Here is a 13,535-nt window from a genome sequence, read left to right as displayed (position 1 = left end):
GGAGTGGATCCGCGCCTGTTTTGACCCACAATATTTATGTATGTACTCGTAAGAACGGATGTACATAAACACAATGCATGACAGCTTCATTACGGCACAAAAATTACAAATTTTATTTAAATATTATTGTATTATATTTTTTGAAACACTGTAAATAAGGTCAATAAAGTGACAAGAATCGTAATTCCATAATTATCGAAAATATTGGCGTTACACAAAAGTCCAATAAGTTGACAAACATACATAACAATATAGGTAGCTTACATACAAACAAACACATTTGAAACCCCATTGCGCTGTGCATGACTGCAATGACGAACATAACCACAGACACACACATTCCATCTATGCACATAGACATTTTGTAGGCTCTAAACAACTTCGATTTTGCCAAGACAACAATTTATATGATCGACTGTTTGCGCCGTTGCCACATCAGGAATGTGCTGTGTGTTCTCATTTATTTCAGAAATTATATTTTGAATTTTTGTTAATATTTGGCGTGACTCATTCGCAGGCAATTGTGAATCTGGTTGATCGTGTTGCTCTTCAAGCGCTTCACTAGCTTCTACAATCAAAGGCGTGTTGGTATCATTAATATTATCGTCATTTGCTATGACACTTGTGTGGAAATTTTCTTGTAGGTTCGGTATGCTTTGCGGCATATCTGCGCGTAGACTATTCACTAGATTATTAAGTATGGCGATTCGGTCGCGCAATTGCTCACGTTCACGTTGCAGGAGCTGCATTTGTGCAGCTTTTTCGTACTCGCGTTGTTTTAGCATGCGTCTTTGTGTTTGATACAGCGTTATATATTCGCCAATAGTCTCAGTTTCGCCTTGCAGTTGTAGTACTAAATGTTCCAACCGTTGTTTTTCATCAGTTAAATCGGCCACCTGTGACATGAGGCGTGTGAAGCGTTGCTCTAAACGCTCGACAGCTTCCTCGGTCGGTAGGTATGGTGTGCTAGTGTTACTGCTGCTTGTGGATAATTGCTTCACATGTTGGTGATGGTGCTGCGAATTCTTATTCTCATTATTGAGATTATGTTCGTGGTCGCTACTATGCTCGTCATGACCATGATTGTGTTCGTGATGATCATGCTCGTGACCGTGTTGATTATGCTCATGTTCGTGATAATGATGCTCATGTTCGTGATAATCAGGCTCGTGTTCGTGGTGATCATGCTCGTGCTTGTGATGATCATGTTCGTATTCGTTACGATCATCTCCATGGGTATGTTCATGTTCGTCGTCACAGCCGTTGTGTTGATGTTCGTGCAATTCATCGTTGGGCTCGTACGAATGATTGTGTCCATCTAACTTCTTTCCCTGAAAATAGCATAAATTAGCACAGAAACACTGAATTTTTTTTTTTACCTGTCGTTGCAGTTTCCATTGCAACGCTGCCGCTTTGTTAGTTAGTTCCATATTCTCATGTGAGAGTCGTATCATTTCTTCGTCCTTATATTTGAAACGCTCATCAATATTGTGTAGACGTTCTTCCATTTCATTGTAGTTCGCGCGCATTTCACGATTGGCATGCTCTTCAGCATCCAATTTATTCATTAAATCCGCTTTATCATTTGTCAACTGTACGAAGCGCAGCTGCAACTCATCTAGTTGTTTTTTCAGTTCGATGTTTTGTGCAAGCGCGCGGGAAGCTGCGATTTTGTCCGATTCCATTGTGGCTAATAATTTGACTTGGTCGGGCTGTTCGGAAGCATAATTTCTCACATGTTCCTCCAATTGATCCAATCTGGTTTGCTTCTCTTGTAGTTCGCTGCTGAGTATTTCAAGACGATCTTCTTGAGATTTAATTTTCAGTTGAAATTCATGACGTTCCATTTCGTAATCGCCAATTTGTTCTTTTAGTTTTTCAACTTCTTGGACTGGCGCTTCACTGCGCGTTAGAGATTCCTAATTAAAGCTTGTTAGTACCATTGTATATAAATTAGTACACAACAATTATACCTGTTCCTTCTCTTTCCTCAACTGATCTTGTCGGCTTATATTCCTTTGTATGTCTTTTTCAAGTGCGCCTATATGATCGACCAGTTGACGTTCACGCTCTTGCTGCTTTGTGTATTCATCCAGTAATTCAGAATTCTTTTCGGTCAAATTGCTTAATTCCGAATTTAAATGTTTTACATAACTCTGATATTGATTGCTTGCTTGCTCCTTATCGTATGTCAGCTGCTGCACCATAGCCTTTAGTAATAATGTTTATATTTTTATAATGCTCATAATTTTTTACAAAGGCCCTAACTCACCTGTAAGTCTCTGATCTGCTGTTCGTACATGAATTGTGTTTGTGTAAGTGTTTCTACACGATTATCGGGCTGATTCACATTTGCCTCATCTGACAGTTGTCGTATGCGCAGTTGTGCCATTTCTAGCTCATTAGATTTTTCTTTGAACTGGTGTTCTACCTCTGTGGCCCGTTGCTGCATTACATCTAGCAGTCGTTTTAACTCATCCAGATGGCCAGCTTGATCTTCTTGCTTTGCAGTCGCCTGGGTCAATTTATGTTGCAGCTCAGCATTTTTGTTACGCAAATGCTCTAAGCTTTGTTGCTGAACTTGATAGTGTTGTAGTAGTTCTTCTTGACGTTGTGTCGTCGATTCTAACTGTGTACGTAGTTCTTCGGTTTCCAATTCCCGCCCTCTACATAAAGAGCGACATTTATTCAATTCGGTTGTTAACGCAGCCTTTTCAGTTATAAGCACTTGAATTGCATTAATATTTTGAAGTTGCATTTGATCTGTTGTATATTCTCTTATCGCAGGCGATGCAACTGTTGGCGCCGCAAAACTATCCTGCGTTAATGCTGGAATGTCTTGCGTAGTTGTTTGGAAATAACTAGCGGCAGTGGAAGGTGCTGGCGCAGACAAAGAAAAATCAGGAGTTTCAATAACTTCTGATGTATTTACTGCTATCTCTGCTGATGCTGAAATATCCGTCGCAATGTTATTGTTGGCTGATATTTGCATATTAGTGCTTGTTGTCTCATGTCCATTGTTAGATATATCATAATCGGATGCTTCAGATATGTTACTCGAAATACTGCTGCCACCAGCGATACTATTGCTATGCGATTCTGTAGGTGCAGAATTTGCATTTTCCGCAGCGCCACGTTTCTGATATTCCCTCAACTGCAAATAATTTTTCTTTTTGTTACACAGATCAATAAAAACAACACCCAAGTTCCCCACAACACAGCACAAATACACACTTATAAGTATGAACAGCGAAATAACACTGAGCGACTTGTCGGTGTGACGTGTCATTTATGTTTTTACCTTTTTCCTTGCGGCAGCCAATTTTTGTGCCTTACTCTCGTTTGCTTCTTCTCCTGGCATACCGTACTGTTGGGACTCTTTCTTCCAAAATATTTACGCTAAATCTATAAAATCTTGCTAAATTTCCGAGTTCTCAAAAATCCAATTGGAAAAATAAATACTGGACTGACACTTTGACACCTCAAAATAGTCAACGAAAAACTAATTCACAGTGATTTGGTTAACATCTAGATAGGTATGTTTCATTACTCCAACAAATTTTTGAGTCTGTTAAACAAATTTACACTGAGTGCCTATTGTGAACTTTCAGCAAATTATATTGTTACGAATTTACTCTTGCTAGTTTACTTTGTTAGGTTCGTATCTCTGGATTGACAAATAAAATCAACACTGTTTAATTTAATTCAACAACTCTTTATTTCACAACTCGTCTACACTATAGCAGTTTACTCTTAGCACTGATTGATTACGTTGGCGCTGCCACGGCTTATATAGCCACGCACTTCTCGCTGATGCCGACGTGTCCTTCTAGAATATCGCGTCTGGAAATTACCAGAACATACGGCTATACGGCGCCAGACGCAAGCAGACAGTCGCGGCGCCAGACTCAGCAATTGTTTAACTAGACGAGCAGACAGTGTGGCGCCAGATGTCTACAACAAGACAAATGCTATTCCATATACCTACAGCTATTGTTCATAATCAGGGATGCATATAGTAATACAAATACAACTTAATACTACTTTTTGTAACACTGCCCTCCACTAAAGCCTAATCGTCCCGATTAGGCACAAATCCTCTTGAACCAAATGGGGCGAGCCTCTCCAAATGTACTACTTTCATTTTACATCGTGCTTTCCCATTTCTTTGTATGCGGTATACCACGTCATTAAGTCGTTTCATCACCATATAGGGTCCTTCCCAGGCTGTCTGCAATTTCGGGGACAAGCCTTTCTTTCGAAGTGGATTGTACAACAGGACCAGATCACCTTCTTCAAAACCTTTTGAATTTGCCGCTTGATCGAACCGGTCCTTCATCTTATTGCTCATCAGATGCGTATGCTGTCTTACCATTAGATGCAATTCATTCATTTCTTCCTTTAAGGCAGAACAATGATCTCCATCATTTCTTACAGCTGTAGGATTCGTACCAAACTTAAGATCAGCAGGGAGTCGCAGATCAGATCCGAAAATAATCTTTGCTGGCGTGTAACCAGTTGTCTCGTGCTTCGCTGAACGATACGCCAGCAGGAACATCTGGATGCACTTGTCCCAATTCCGTTGGTCTTTACCAACGATTTTCCGCAGATGTTCTTCGAGCGTTCGGTTGAATCTCTCTACCATCCCATCTGATTGTGGGTGTAACGCTGTTGTCCGTGTCTTGTGGATGCCCAATAATGTACAGACTTCTTGGAAAATGGAAGATTCGAAATTCCTGCCTTGATCTGAGTGTAATTCGACGGGCACTCCGAACCTTGTTATCCAATTTTCTACAAACGCTTCGGCTACTGTCTTCGCTTCCTGGTTTGGTAAGGCATATACTTCTGGCCATTTACTGAAATAGTCCATGACAACCAGTAGATATTTGTTTCCGGCCGTACTGGTTGGAAACGGACCTGCAATATCCATTGCGACTCGTTCAAATGGTGATCCCACGTTGTACTGTTGTAGCCTACCGCGACTTTTGGCTTTAGGACCTTTAGCTGCCATGCACTCTACGCAATTACTTATCCATTCTGCTATGGAATCTCGACAACCGATCCAGTAGAACCGTTGTTTAATCTTCTCTATAGTTGTTATTCCAAGGTGCCCTCCACTAGGTCCATTGTGATATTCTTTCAATACTTTTGGGATCATGGACTTCGGTACTATGATCAGCAGACGAGAATGTTTGCCATCTTCGCTTTCCCAGGTACGATGAAGGTATCCATTAACGAGGTTTATGCTGTTCCATTGGGCCCAATATGCTTTTGCAGTTGGACTCTCGTTACTTATTTGTTCCTTTGGTGGTCGTACCCCATTTTCTTTGGCTATTATCAGTTTTGCAAGATCAGGGTCCTCCAGCTGATTAATTCTGATGCGGTGAGGAGTCCAATCATCTTCAGGTTCTATATTCAGTGATCGCACGTCGATTATACCTTCTTTTCCTTCTGATTTGGAGCAATGTTTAAATTCCAGTGGACAAGGGCGATGTGATAATGCATCCGCATTTTTATGGTGAATCCTCTTTCGGTGTTCTGTTGGTTGTTTCCATTTTGATGGGTTTACTTTTATCTTGCAATTTCGGGCAAAGTGACCCGCTTTTCCACAGTTGAAACATCTGCCTGTTGTATTTACTCGCTGTGCAGCAATTGTCTTCAGAGTCTTCAATATTTCCTCCATCAGCGCCGGTTGTTCCATTTCAACCCTTTGTACTTTGGGTGCTGGTTTACTTAGTAGGGAAGCTGTTTCCTGTGTGAGGGCGTGCGAAACCGTTTCAGCAAACGTTCTTTTTGGCAATGCATATGTGGCGCGTTTGGTGTCCACATCACGAATTCCATTTATGAAACATTGAATTTTTACCCTCTCAATGTATTCCACAGGTGCATCTGCATTTGCCAAATGAGCCAGTCGTTCGATTTCAGTTGCGAACTCTTGCAATGACTCGTTCATCTTCTGACCCCTATTTTGCAGTTCGATCTGGTATATTTGTTTCCGGTGCTCACTACCATATCGTCTTTCTATCGCACTCATCAATGCCTCATAGTTGTCCCGTTCACAGTCTGGAATAGTCTGAAGGATTTCTGCCGCAGGTCCTTTCAATGATACAAACAAGGACGCCACTTTGTCCGCTGCATTCCAGTTATTGGCCAATGCTGTCTTTTCAAACTGAAGTTTGAAAATTTGAAATGGAATACTTCCATCGAATGTGGGTGCCTTCAATCTTGGATTATTTGTTGATGGTGCAGGGCCATGCAGTTGCAGTTCTCGCATCCGATTACTCAAATGAAGAACTTCTGATTTCAAATTTTCTTCGTCATTTTTTAAAGTGCTTAATTCGTCTTCAAATTTTGAAAATTTCTCTTGCACTTGTTTTTGTAGTTGTGTAGTATTTTCCGTAATCTGTTGTACCAAACGATTTTCTAACTGCGTATTATTTTCAGTCATTTGTTGTGTAAGGCGAGACTCTAACTGTGATGTATTTTCAGCTATTTGCGTCATTTGCTGTGCCAGACGATTTTCTGTTTGCACTGCATTTTCTGTATTTTCAGCTATTTGCTGTGCCAGACGATTTTCTATTTGCTTAATAGCCACTAACAGCAAGTTCATGTCCACACTTGATGATGTTCGTTGTTCTTCTACTTTTTCTTCTACCTTTGTAGAAGTTTCTGGCCCAACAAATTCGAACTCGTCCACATTAATTCCATCCGCTTCCATTGCTTCACGTAATCGTGCCTGCAGATCCGCCTTTTGCCCACTTATCGGCAAATTACGCTCCTCCAGTTCCTTTTTTAATTGCTGAATTCTCAATTCTCCGAATTTAACCATCTTGAATTTGGATTATTTGACAATCCCACTTCTGACACCAATTGTTACGAATTTACTCTTGCTAGTTTACTTTGTTAGGTTCGTATCTCTGGATTGACAAATAAAATCAACACTGTTTAATTTAATTCAACAACTCTTTATTTCACAACTCGTCTACACTATAGCAGTTTACTCTTAGCACTGATTGATTACGTTGGCGCTGCCACGGCTTATATAGCCACGCACTTCTCGCTGATGCCGACGTGTCCTTCTAGAATATCGCGTCTGGAAATTACCAGAACATACGGCTATACGGCGCCAGACGCAAGCAGACAGTCGCGGCGCCAGACTCAGCAATTGTTTAACTAGACGAGCAGACAGTGTGGCGCCAGATGTCTACAACAAGACAAATGCTATTCCATATACCTACAGCTATTGTTCATAATCAGGGATGCATATAGTAATACAAATACAACTTAATACTACTTTTTGTAACAATATTAATATTTTGTTTTATAAAAGCTAGGCGATGATCTGGAATGATTTTATTTATCTTTGGTATTTATCTGAAACATGGTTGAGAACATCTTTTCACGTAATTTTAGTAAGATATACATACACGAGTAAACCGCAATCGCACACATACCGATCGAACGCACATGTGTGTCACTTTAAGCGGACATTGGCAGGACCTGCCTTTTTGTCCTATAAAAAGATTGTCCTTAATAAACATCAATGAAACTTGGACCAACCAATGTGTACGATTAATAGGGCTTTAACTGTATAAGTTGATTTTCCGACAGATTTTCAAGAATATAATGAAAATATACAATTTAAATCTGATTCGAATTGGAGGAGTAGTTGCTGATATGTAATATCTCAAAATACCAAGAAACCAACACTCTAGCCCAAAAGGACAAGTAGGCATCCGGAAATCATTTTGTTTTAACTTTTGTAACACGTACGTGTCTATCTCTAGAAACTGTAAATCGTTATCTGAACAATATTATTATATGTACTCTGTCGTACAACGTGCGGGAGAATAAATATATATCGAAAATAAATATATAATAGTCTTTAGTTTTAATGTTACAATATTAGTACAGCCAGTTTATTACATTAATACAGTTATTTTTATCTATTTGTGCTTTAGCTGTAAAATTAATCTTTAAATTTAACAAAAACTTATTATTGGTTTCCGCACTCAATAAAATGTATTTTTTACTTCATTAATTGTTGACAGCACTGTCATAATTTGTTCAGTATGTCCATTATTAGACGCGGCAACAAAAGTTGCTAATTCTCGGGCGATTCTCTTTTGCTGTCGCCCATTACCTTCACACGAGCAACTTGTGTTGCGCAATTTAACCCATTGTCTACTCTTTACTTTAACCCATTCTCGTTTCTTTTTCCTTATGGGTATTTGGGCCACTCTATCACATATATTAATCAGTTCTGACAATTAAGAAATACATTTTATTTATAATTCAAAATTAAAACAAAGATTATATGACAGACTTTCACATACATATGTCACCCTTTTCACTATCGTCTGAATCAATTTGTATGGCTTTCTCCACACATTTCACAATATCTTTAATTAATTCGATTTTTTCGTCATACTCCATTTTCTAAAATATTTATATTATATTATGTATATCTGTATACATATTTGCAAATTACTTGCCAAAAGATGAAATTAAATTTTTTATATTCAAAATATTAATTTCAAAAAAATATACTCAAATGCAACTATGTACTACGAAAGAAAGAACACGAATACCGAAAAACGTCGCAGCGAACTGCTACGAATAAGAACACAAAGCGAGTTGCTGAACACTGGAAACTCGGCACGATTCTCCTCTCCTCGTCGCCCCCTCGCCTATAAACCAGGAGTTGCCGCAACAAAAGTTGCCGTGTGTGATAGGCGAGTATGAAAAATGCAATTTTAAGAACAACTTGATGTATTTGAAGTATTGTGTTAAAACATAGAAACTGTACTGTTAAGGTTCAGCTTCAACATTTCAGAATTTGTAAAAGTTCGAATAGTTTCAATTGATAGAAAAAAGTGTATTTCTATTTAATAATTTTAAACCTATAACTGACACTTATTAGAATAATTATTTCCTTTATGACATTTCCGTTATTTTCATTTTTCATCATTCAAAATAGGCGTGATTATAAGATTATCATTTAAGTAAACAACTAACAACTTGGATTCAGCAACATTATCCAAATTTGTCAATTCAAAATTCGTATGTATTGAAATAATCAATTAATAATATAAAAAAATCTTCATACAAAATATTTGTAAATGCTAGTAGCAATCTGTTGTAAGTTACTCTATTGTGAACATATTTCAATTTATTAAATATTGTTACGAATTTACTCTTGCTAGATTACTTTGTTAGGCTCGTATCTCTGGATTGACAAATAAAATCAACACTGTTTAATTTAATTCAACAACTCTTTATTTCACAACTCGTCTACACTATAGCAGTTTACTCTTAGCACTGATTGATTACGTTGGCACTGCCACGGCTTATATAGCCACGCACTTCTCGCTGATGCCGACGTGTCCTTCTAGAATATCGCGTCTGGAAATTACCAGAACATACGGCTATAGCCACGCACTTCTCGCTGATGCCGACGTGTCCTTCTAGAATATCGCGTCTGGAAATTACCAGAACATACGGCTATACGGCGCCAGACGCAAGCAGACAGTCGCGGCGCCAGACTCAGCAATTGTTTAACTAGACGAGCAGACAGTGTGGCGCCAGATGTCTACAACAAGACAAATGCTATTCCATATACCTACAGCTATTGTTCATAATCAGGGATGCATATAGTAATACAAATACAACTTAATACTACTTTTTGTAACACTGCCCTCCACTAAAGCCTAATCGTCCCGATTAGGCACAAATCCTCTTGAACCAAATGGGGCGAGCCTCTCCAAATGTACTACTTTCATTTTACATCGTGCTTTCCCATTTCTTTGTATGCGGTATACCACGTCATTAAGTCGTTTCATCACCATATAGGGTCCTTCCCAGGCTGTCTGCAATTTCGGGGACAAGCCTTTCTTTCGAAGTGGATTGTACAACAGGACCAGATCACCTTCTTCAAAACCTTTTGAATTTGCCGCTTGATCGAACCGGTCCTTCATCTTATTGCTCATCAGATGCGTATGCTGTCTTACCATTAGATGCAATTCATTCATTTCTTCCTTTAAGGCAGAACAATAATCTCCATCATTTCTTACAGCTGTAGGATTCGTTCCAAACTTAAGATCAGCAGGGAGTCGCAGATCAGATCCGAAAATAATCTTTGCTGGCGTGTAACCAGTTGTCTCGTGCTTCGCTGAACGATACGCCAGCAGGAACATCTGGATGCACTTGTCCCAATTCCGTTGATCTTTATCAACGATTTTCCGCATATGTTCTTCGAGCGTTCGGTTGAATCTCTCCACCATTCCATCTGATTGTGGGTGTAACGCTGTTGTCCGTGTCTTGTGGATGCCCAATAATGTACAGACTTCTTGGAAAATGGAAGATTCGAAATTCCTGCCTTGATCTGAGTGTAATTCGACGGGCACTCCGAACCTTGTTATCCAATTTTCTACAAACGCTTCGACTACTGTCTTCGCTTCCTGGTTTGGTAAGGCATATACTTCTGGCCATTTACTGAAATAGTCCATGACAACCAGTAGATATTTGTTTCCGGCCGTACTGGTTGGGAACGGACCTGCAATATCCATTGCGACTCGTTCAAATGGTGATCCCACGTTGTACTGTTGTAGCCTACCGCGACTTTTGGCTTTAGGACCTTTAGCTGCCATGCACTCTACGCAATTACTTATCCATTCGGCTATGGAATCTCGACAACCGATCCAGTAGAACCGTTGTTTAATCTTCTCTATAGTTTTTGTTATTCCAAGGTGCCCTCCACTAGGTCCATTGTGATATTCTTTCAATACTTTCGGGATCATGGACTTCGGTACTATGATCAGCAGACGAGAATGTTTGCCATCTTCGCTTTCCCAGGTACGATGAAGGTATCCATTAACGAGGTTTATGCTGTTCCATTGGGCCCAATATGCTTTTGCAGTTGGACTCTCGCTACTTATTTGTTCCTTTGGTGGTCGTACCCCATTTTCTTTGGCCATTACCAGCTTTGCAAGATCAGGGTCCTCCAGCTGATTGATTCTGATGCGGTGAGGAGTCCAATCATCTTCAGGTTCTATATTCAGTAATCGCACGTCGATTATACCTTCTTTTCCTTCTGATTTGGAGCAATGTTTACATTCCAGTGGACAAGGGCGACGTGATAATGCATCCGCATTTTTGTGGTGAATCCCCTTTCGATGTTCCGTTTCGAAGTCGTAATTCTGTAATCTTTCGATCCATCGTGCAATTTGGCCTTCCGGATTCTTAAACTGTAATAACCATTTTAATGCTGCATGATCAGTCCTCAGCAAGAATCGTTGTCCATACAAATACTTGTGGAAATGTTTTACACATTCCACCACAGCTAGTAGTTCTTTTCGCGTCACACAGTAGTTTTTCTCTGGTTTCCCGAGCACTCTGCTGTAATACCCAATTACTCTTTCTTGTCCGTCGATGAGCTGAGACAGGACACCTCCAATTCCATAAGCGCTCGCATCTGTATCCAGGATGAATTTCTTTCCAGGTATTGGATAAGCTAACATCGGCGCCGTACAAAGTAGTTCTTTCAGCTGCTCAAATGCTTTTTCTTGTTCCAACTGCCATACAAACGGGCGATTCTTCTTGGTTAAATCATGTAAACTTCTAGCCACGTTCGCAAATCCAGGTACAAAACGGCGGTAATACGTGCATAAGCCAAGGAAGCTGCGGAGTTCATGTATGTTGGTGGGTCGAGGCCAATCTTTGACTGCTTTTATTTTTCCTTCCTCGGTGTGAATCCCCTCAGTTGACACTTTATGTCCGAGATATGTGACCTGCTTCTTCCATAATGAACACTTTTTGGGATTCAAGCGTAATCCGGCTGCTGCTATTCGCTGAAAGACTTCCTCTAGATTTTTCAGATGATCATCAAAACTTTTTCCCATGATGATAATGTCATCAAGATACACTAAACATGTCTTCCAGTTGAGTCCTTTTAACACATGTTCCATCAGTCGCTCGAACGTTGCAGGCGCATTACATAACCCAAATGGCATCACAGAGAATTCCCATAACCCGTCGCCCATACTGAAAGCGGTCTTTTCACGGTCACATTCATCAATCTCGACTTGCCAATATCCACTTTGTAGATCTAATGTAGAAAACCATTTCGCTCCAGACAAGGTGTCTAATGTATCGTCGATTCTTGGTAGAGGATAACTGTCTTTCTTTGTGACATCATTCAACTTCCTATAATCTACGCAGAAACGGGTGCTACCATCTTTCTTTTTAACTAAGACGATAGGTGAGCTCCATGGACTTATTGAAGGTTCGATTACACCGTTTTTGTGCATGTCTTCAATAATTTTGTTAGCATCCTCTCGTTTTGCTAGTGGAACCCTACGCGGAGCTTGTCGGATTGGTTTAGCGTCTCCAGTATTTATGCGATGTTTGACAATGCCGGTTCTTCCTGTGTTTCCTTCGTTTGCAAATATGGATGCGTATTTTTCTAATAGTTTTTCTGCTTTTAATTTTTCATTTCCATGCAGTTCGTTCAGCAAATTATTTAGGAGTGTAGGACTTATCTGCTGAGGCTCAATCGTAGGCTTCTGTTGTGACCGTTCGCATCGTGCTATTGCACTTATATTCTGGCACTGTCCAATTACTGCTCCTTTCTTCAGACTTATAGGCGTGTTGAATTCATTCACTACTCTCACCGGAATGGTGGCGTCTTCTCTAGTTTTCACAAGCGTTCTTCCTACCAATATGGGTGTATCTATTTTTGTTGGTTCCACAATCCACAACTCTTCAGTCCCACCTCCTCCATTCACTTTAGCCCATACAATCGCCTCAGATTTTGGTGGAATGCTCTGATTATCATCAACAATCACCCTCTTACTTTCAACGTTGGTCACATATCCGGTGTTTATAGGCATCTCCATGTTCTGGCAAAACAGCATTTGCTTGTTTAAATCCAAAGTAACCCCGTGATCAATCATGAAATCTACTCCCATTATAATTTCATCCGTGATTTCTGCTACGATGAAGGTGTGATTAACTTCCAGGGTACCAATCATCACTTCGCAAAACACTTTTCCCGCGACAGCTGCTTCCTCTCCGGTGGCCGTTCGAAGCTTGCAACCGACTAATGGTTCAACCGTTCCTCTTACCACATCCGGTCGGATAATTGAATGTGTGGCACCAGTATCCAAAGTAAGCGTTGACAGTCGTCCATTTACGATACCGTTGATAGTAAGATTGTTGTCATGGCGACCTATTTGTGATATCGAGATGGTGGGGCAAATAGTTGTGGGAACCAGCTCACGCCCCTTTGAACTGTTCCGTTTTAGTTTAACGACTTGTGAGATGTGGATGCTCCGTCCTCGTTATCTGTTGGTTGTTTCCGTTTTGATGGATTTACTTTTATATTGCAATTTCGGGCAAAGTGACCCGCTTTTCCACAGTTGAAACATCTGCCTGTTGTATTTACTCGCGGTGCAGCAATTGTCTTCAGAGTCTTCAATATTTCTTCCATCAGCGCCGGTTGTTCCATTTCAACCCTTTGTACCTTGTGTGCTGGT

The 13,535-nt window shown here is 40.1% G+C and overlaps 1 protein-coding gene across 2 annotated transcripts; it reads right to left on the bottom strand.

The window, feature by feature from the left end:
• Positions 1-85: 85 nt before the first annotated feature.
• Positions 86-3,497, bottom strand: LOC105222305 (golgin subfamily A member 2). 2 transcript variants are annotated; one of them, XM_011199558.4, is made up of 5 exons: positions 3,302-3,497; positions 2,273-3,154; positions 1,974-2,210; positions 1,380-1,919; positions 86-1,331 (listed from the first exon to the last, which is right to left on the bottom strand). In XM_011199558.4, exons 1-5 carry the CDS (start codon positions 3,359-3,361, stop codon positions 372-374), a joined length of 2,679 nt encoding a protein of 892 aa, XP_011197860.2. In that variant the 5' UTR covers positions 3,362-3,497; the 3' UTR covers positions 86-371. The 2 variants fall into 2 exon arrangements, with proteins under 2 accessions (XP_011197860.2, XP_049308529.1); XM_049452572.1 differs by having other exon boundaries at positions 86-1,919.
• Positions 3,498-13,535: the final 10,038 nt, after the last annotated feature.

The sequence above is a fragment of the Bactrocera dorsalis genome, chromosome 3, assembly GCF_023373825.1.
Source record: "Bactrocera dorsalis isolate Fly_Bdor chromosome 3, ASM2337382v1, whole genome shotgun sequence".
In the NCBI taxonomy this organism is placed as follows: domain Eukaryota; kingdom Metazoa; phylum Arthropoda; class Insecta; order Diptera; family Tephritidae; genus Bactrocera; species Bactrocera dorsalis.
The sequence above is the reverse complement of the archived record's forward strand: the minus strand, read 5'-3'. Positions and strand labels throughout refer to the sequence as shown.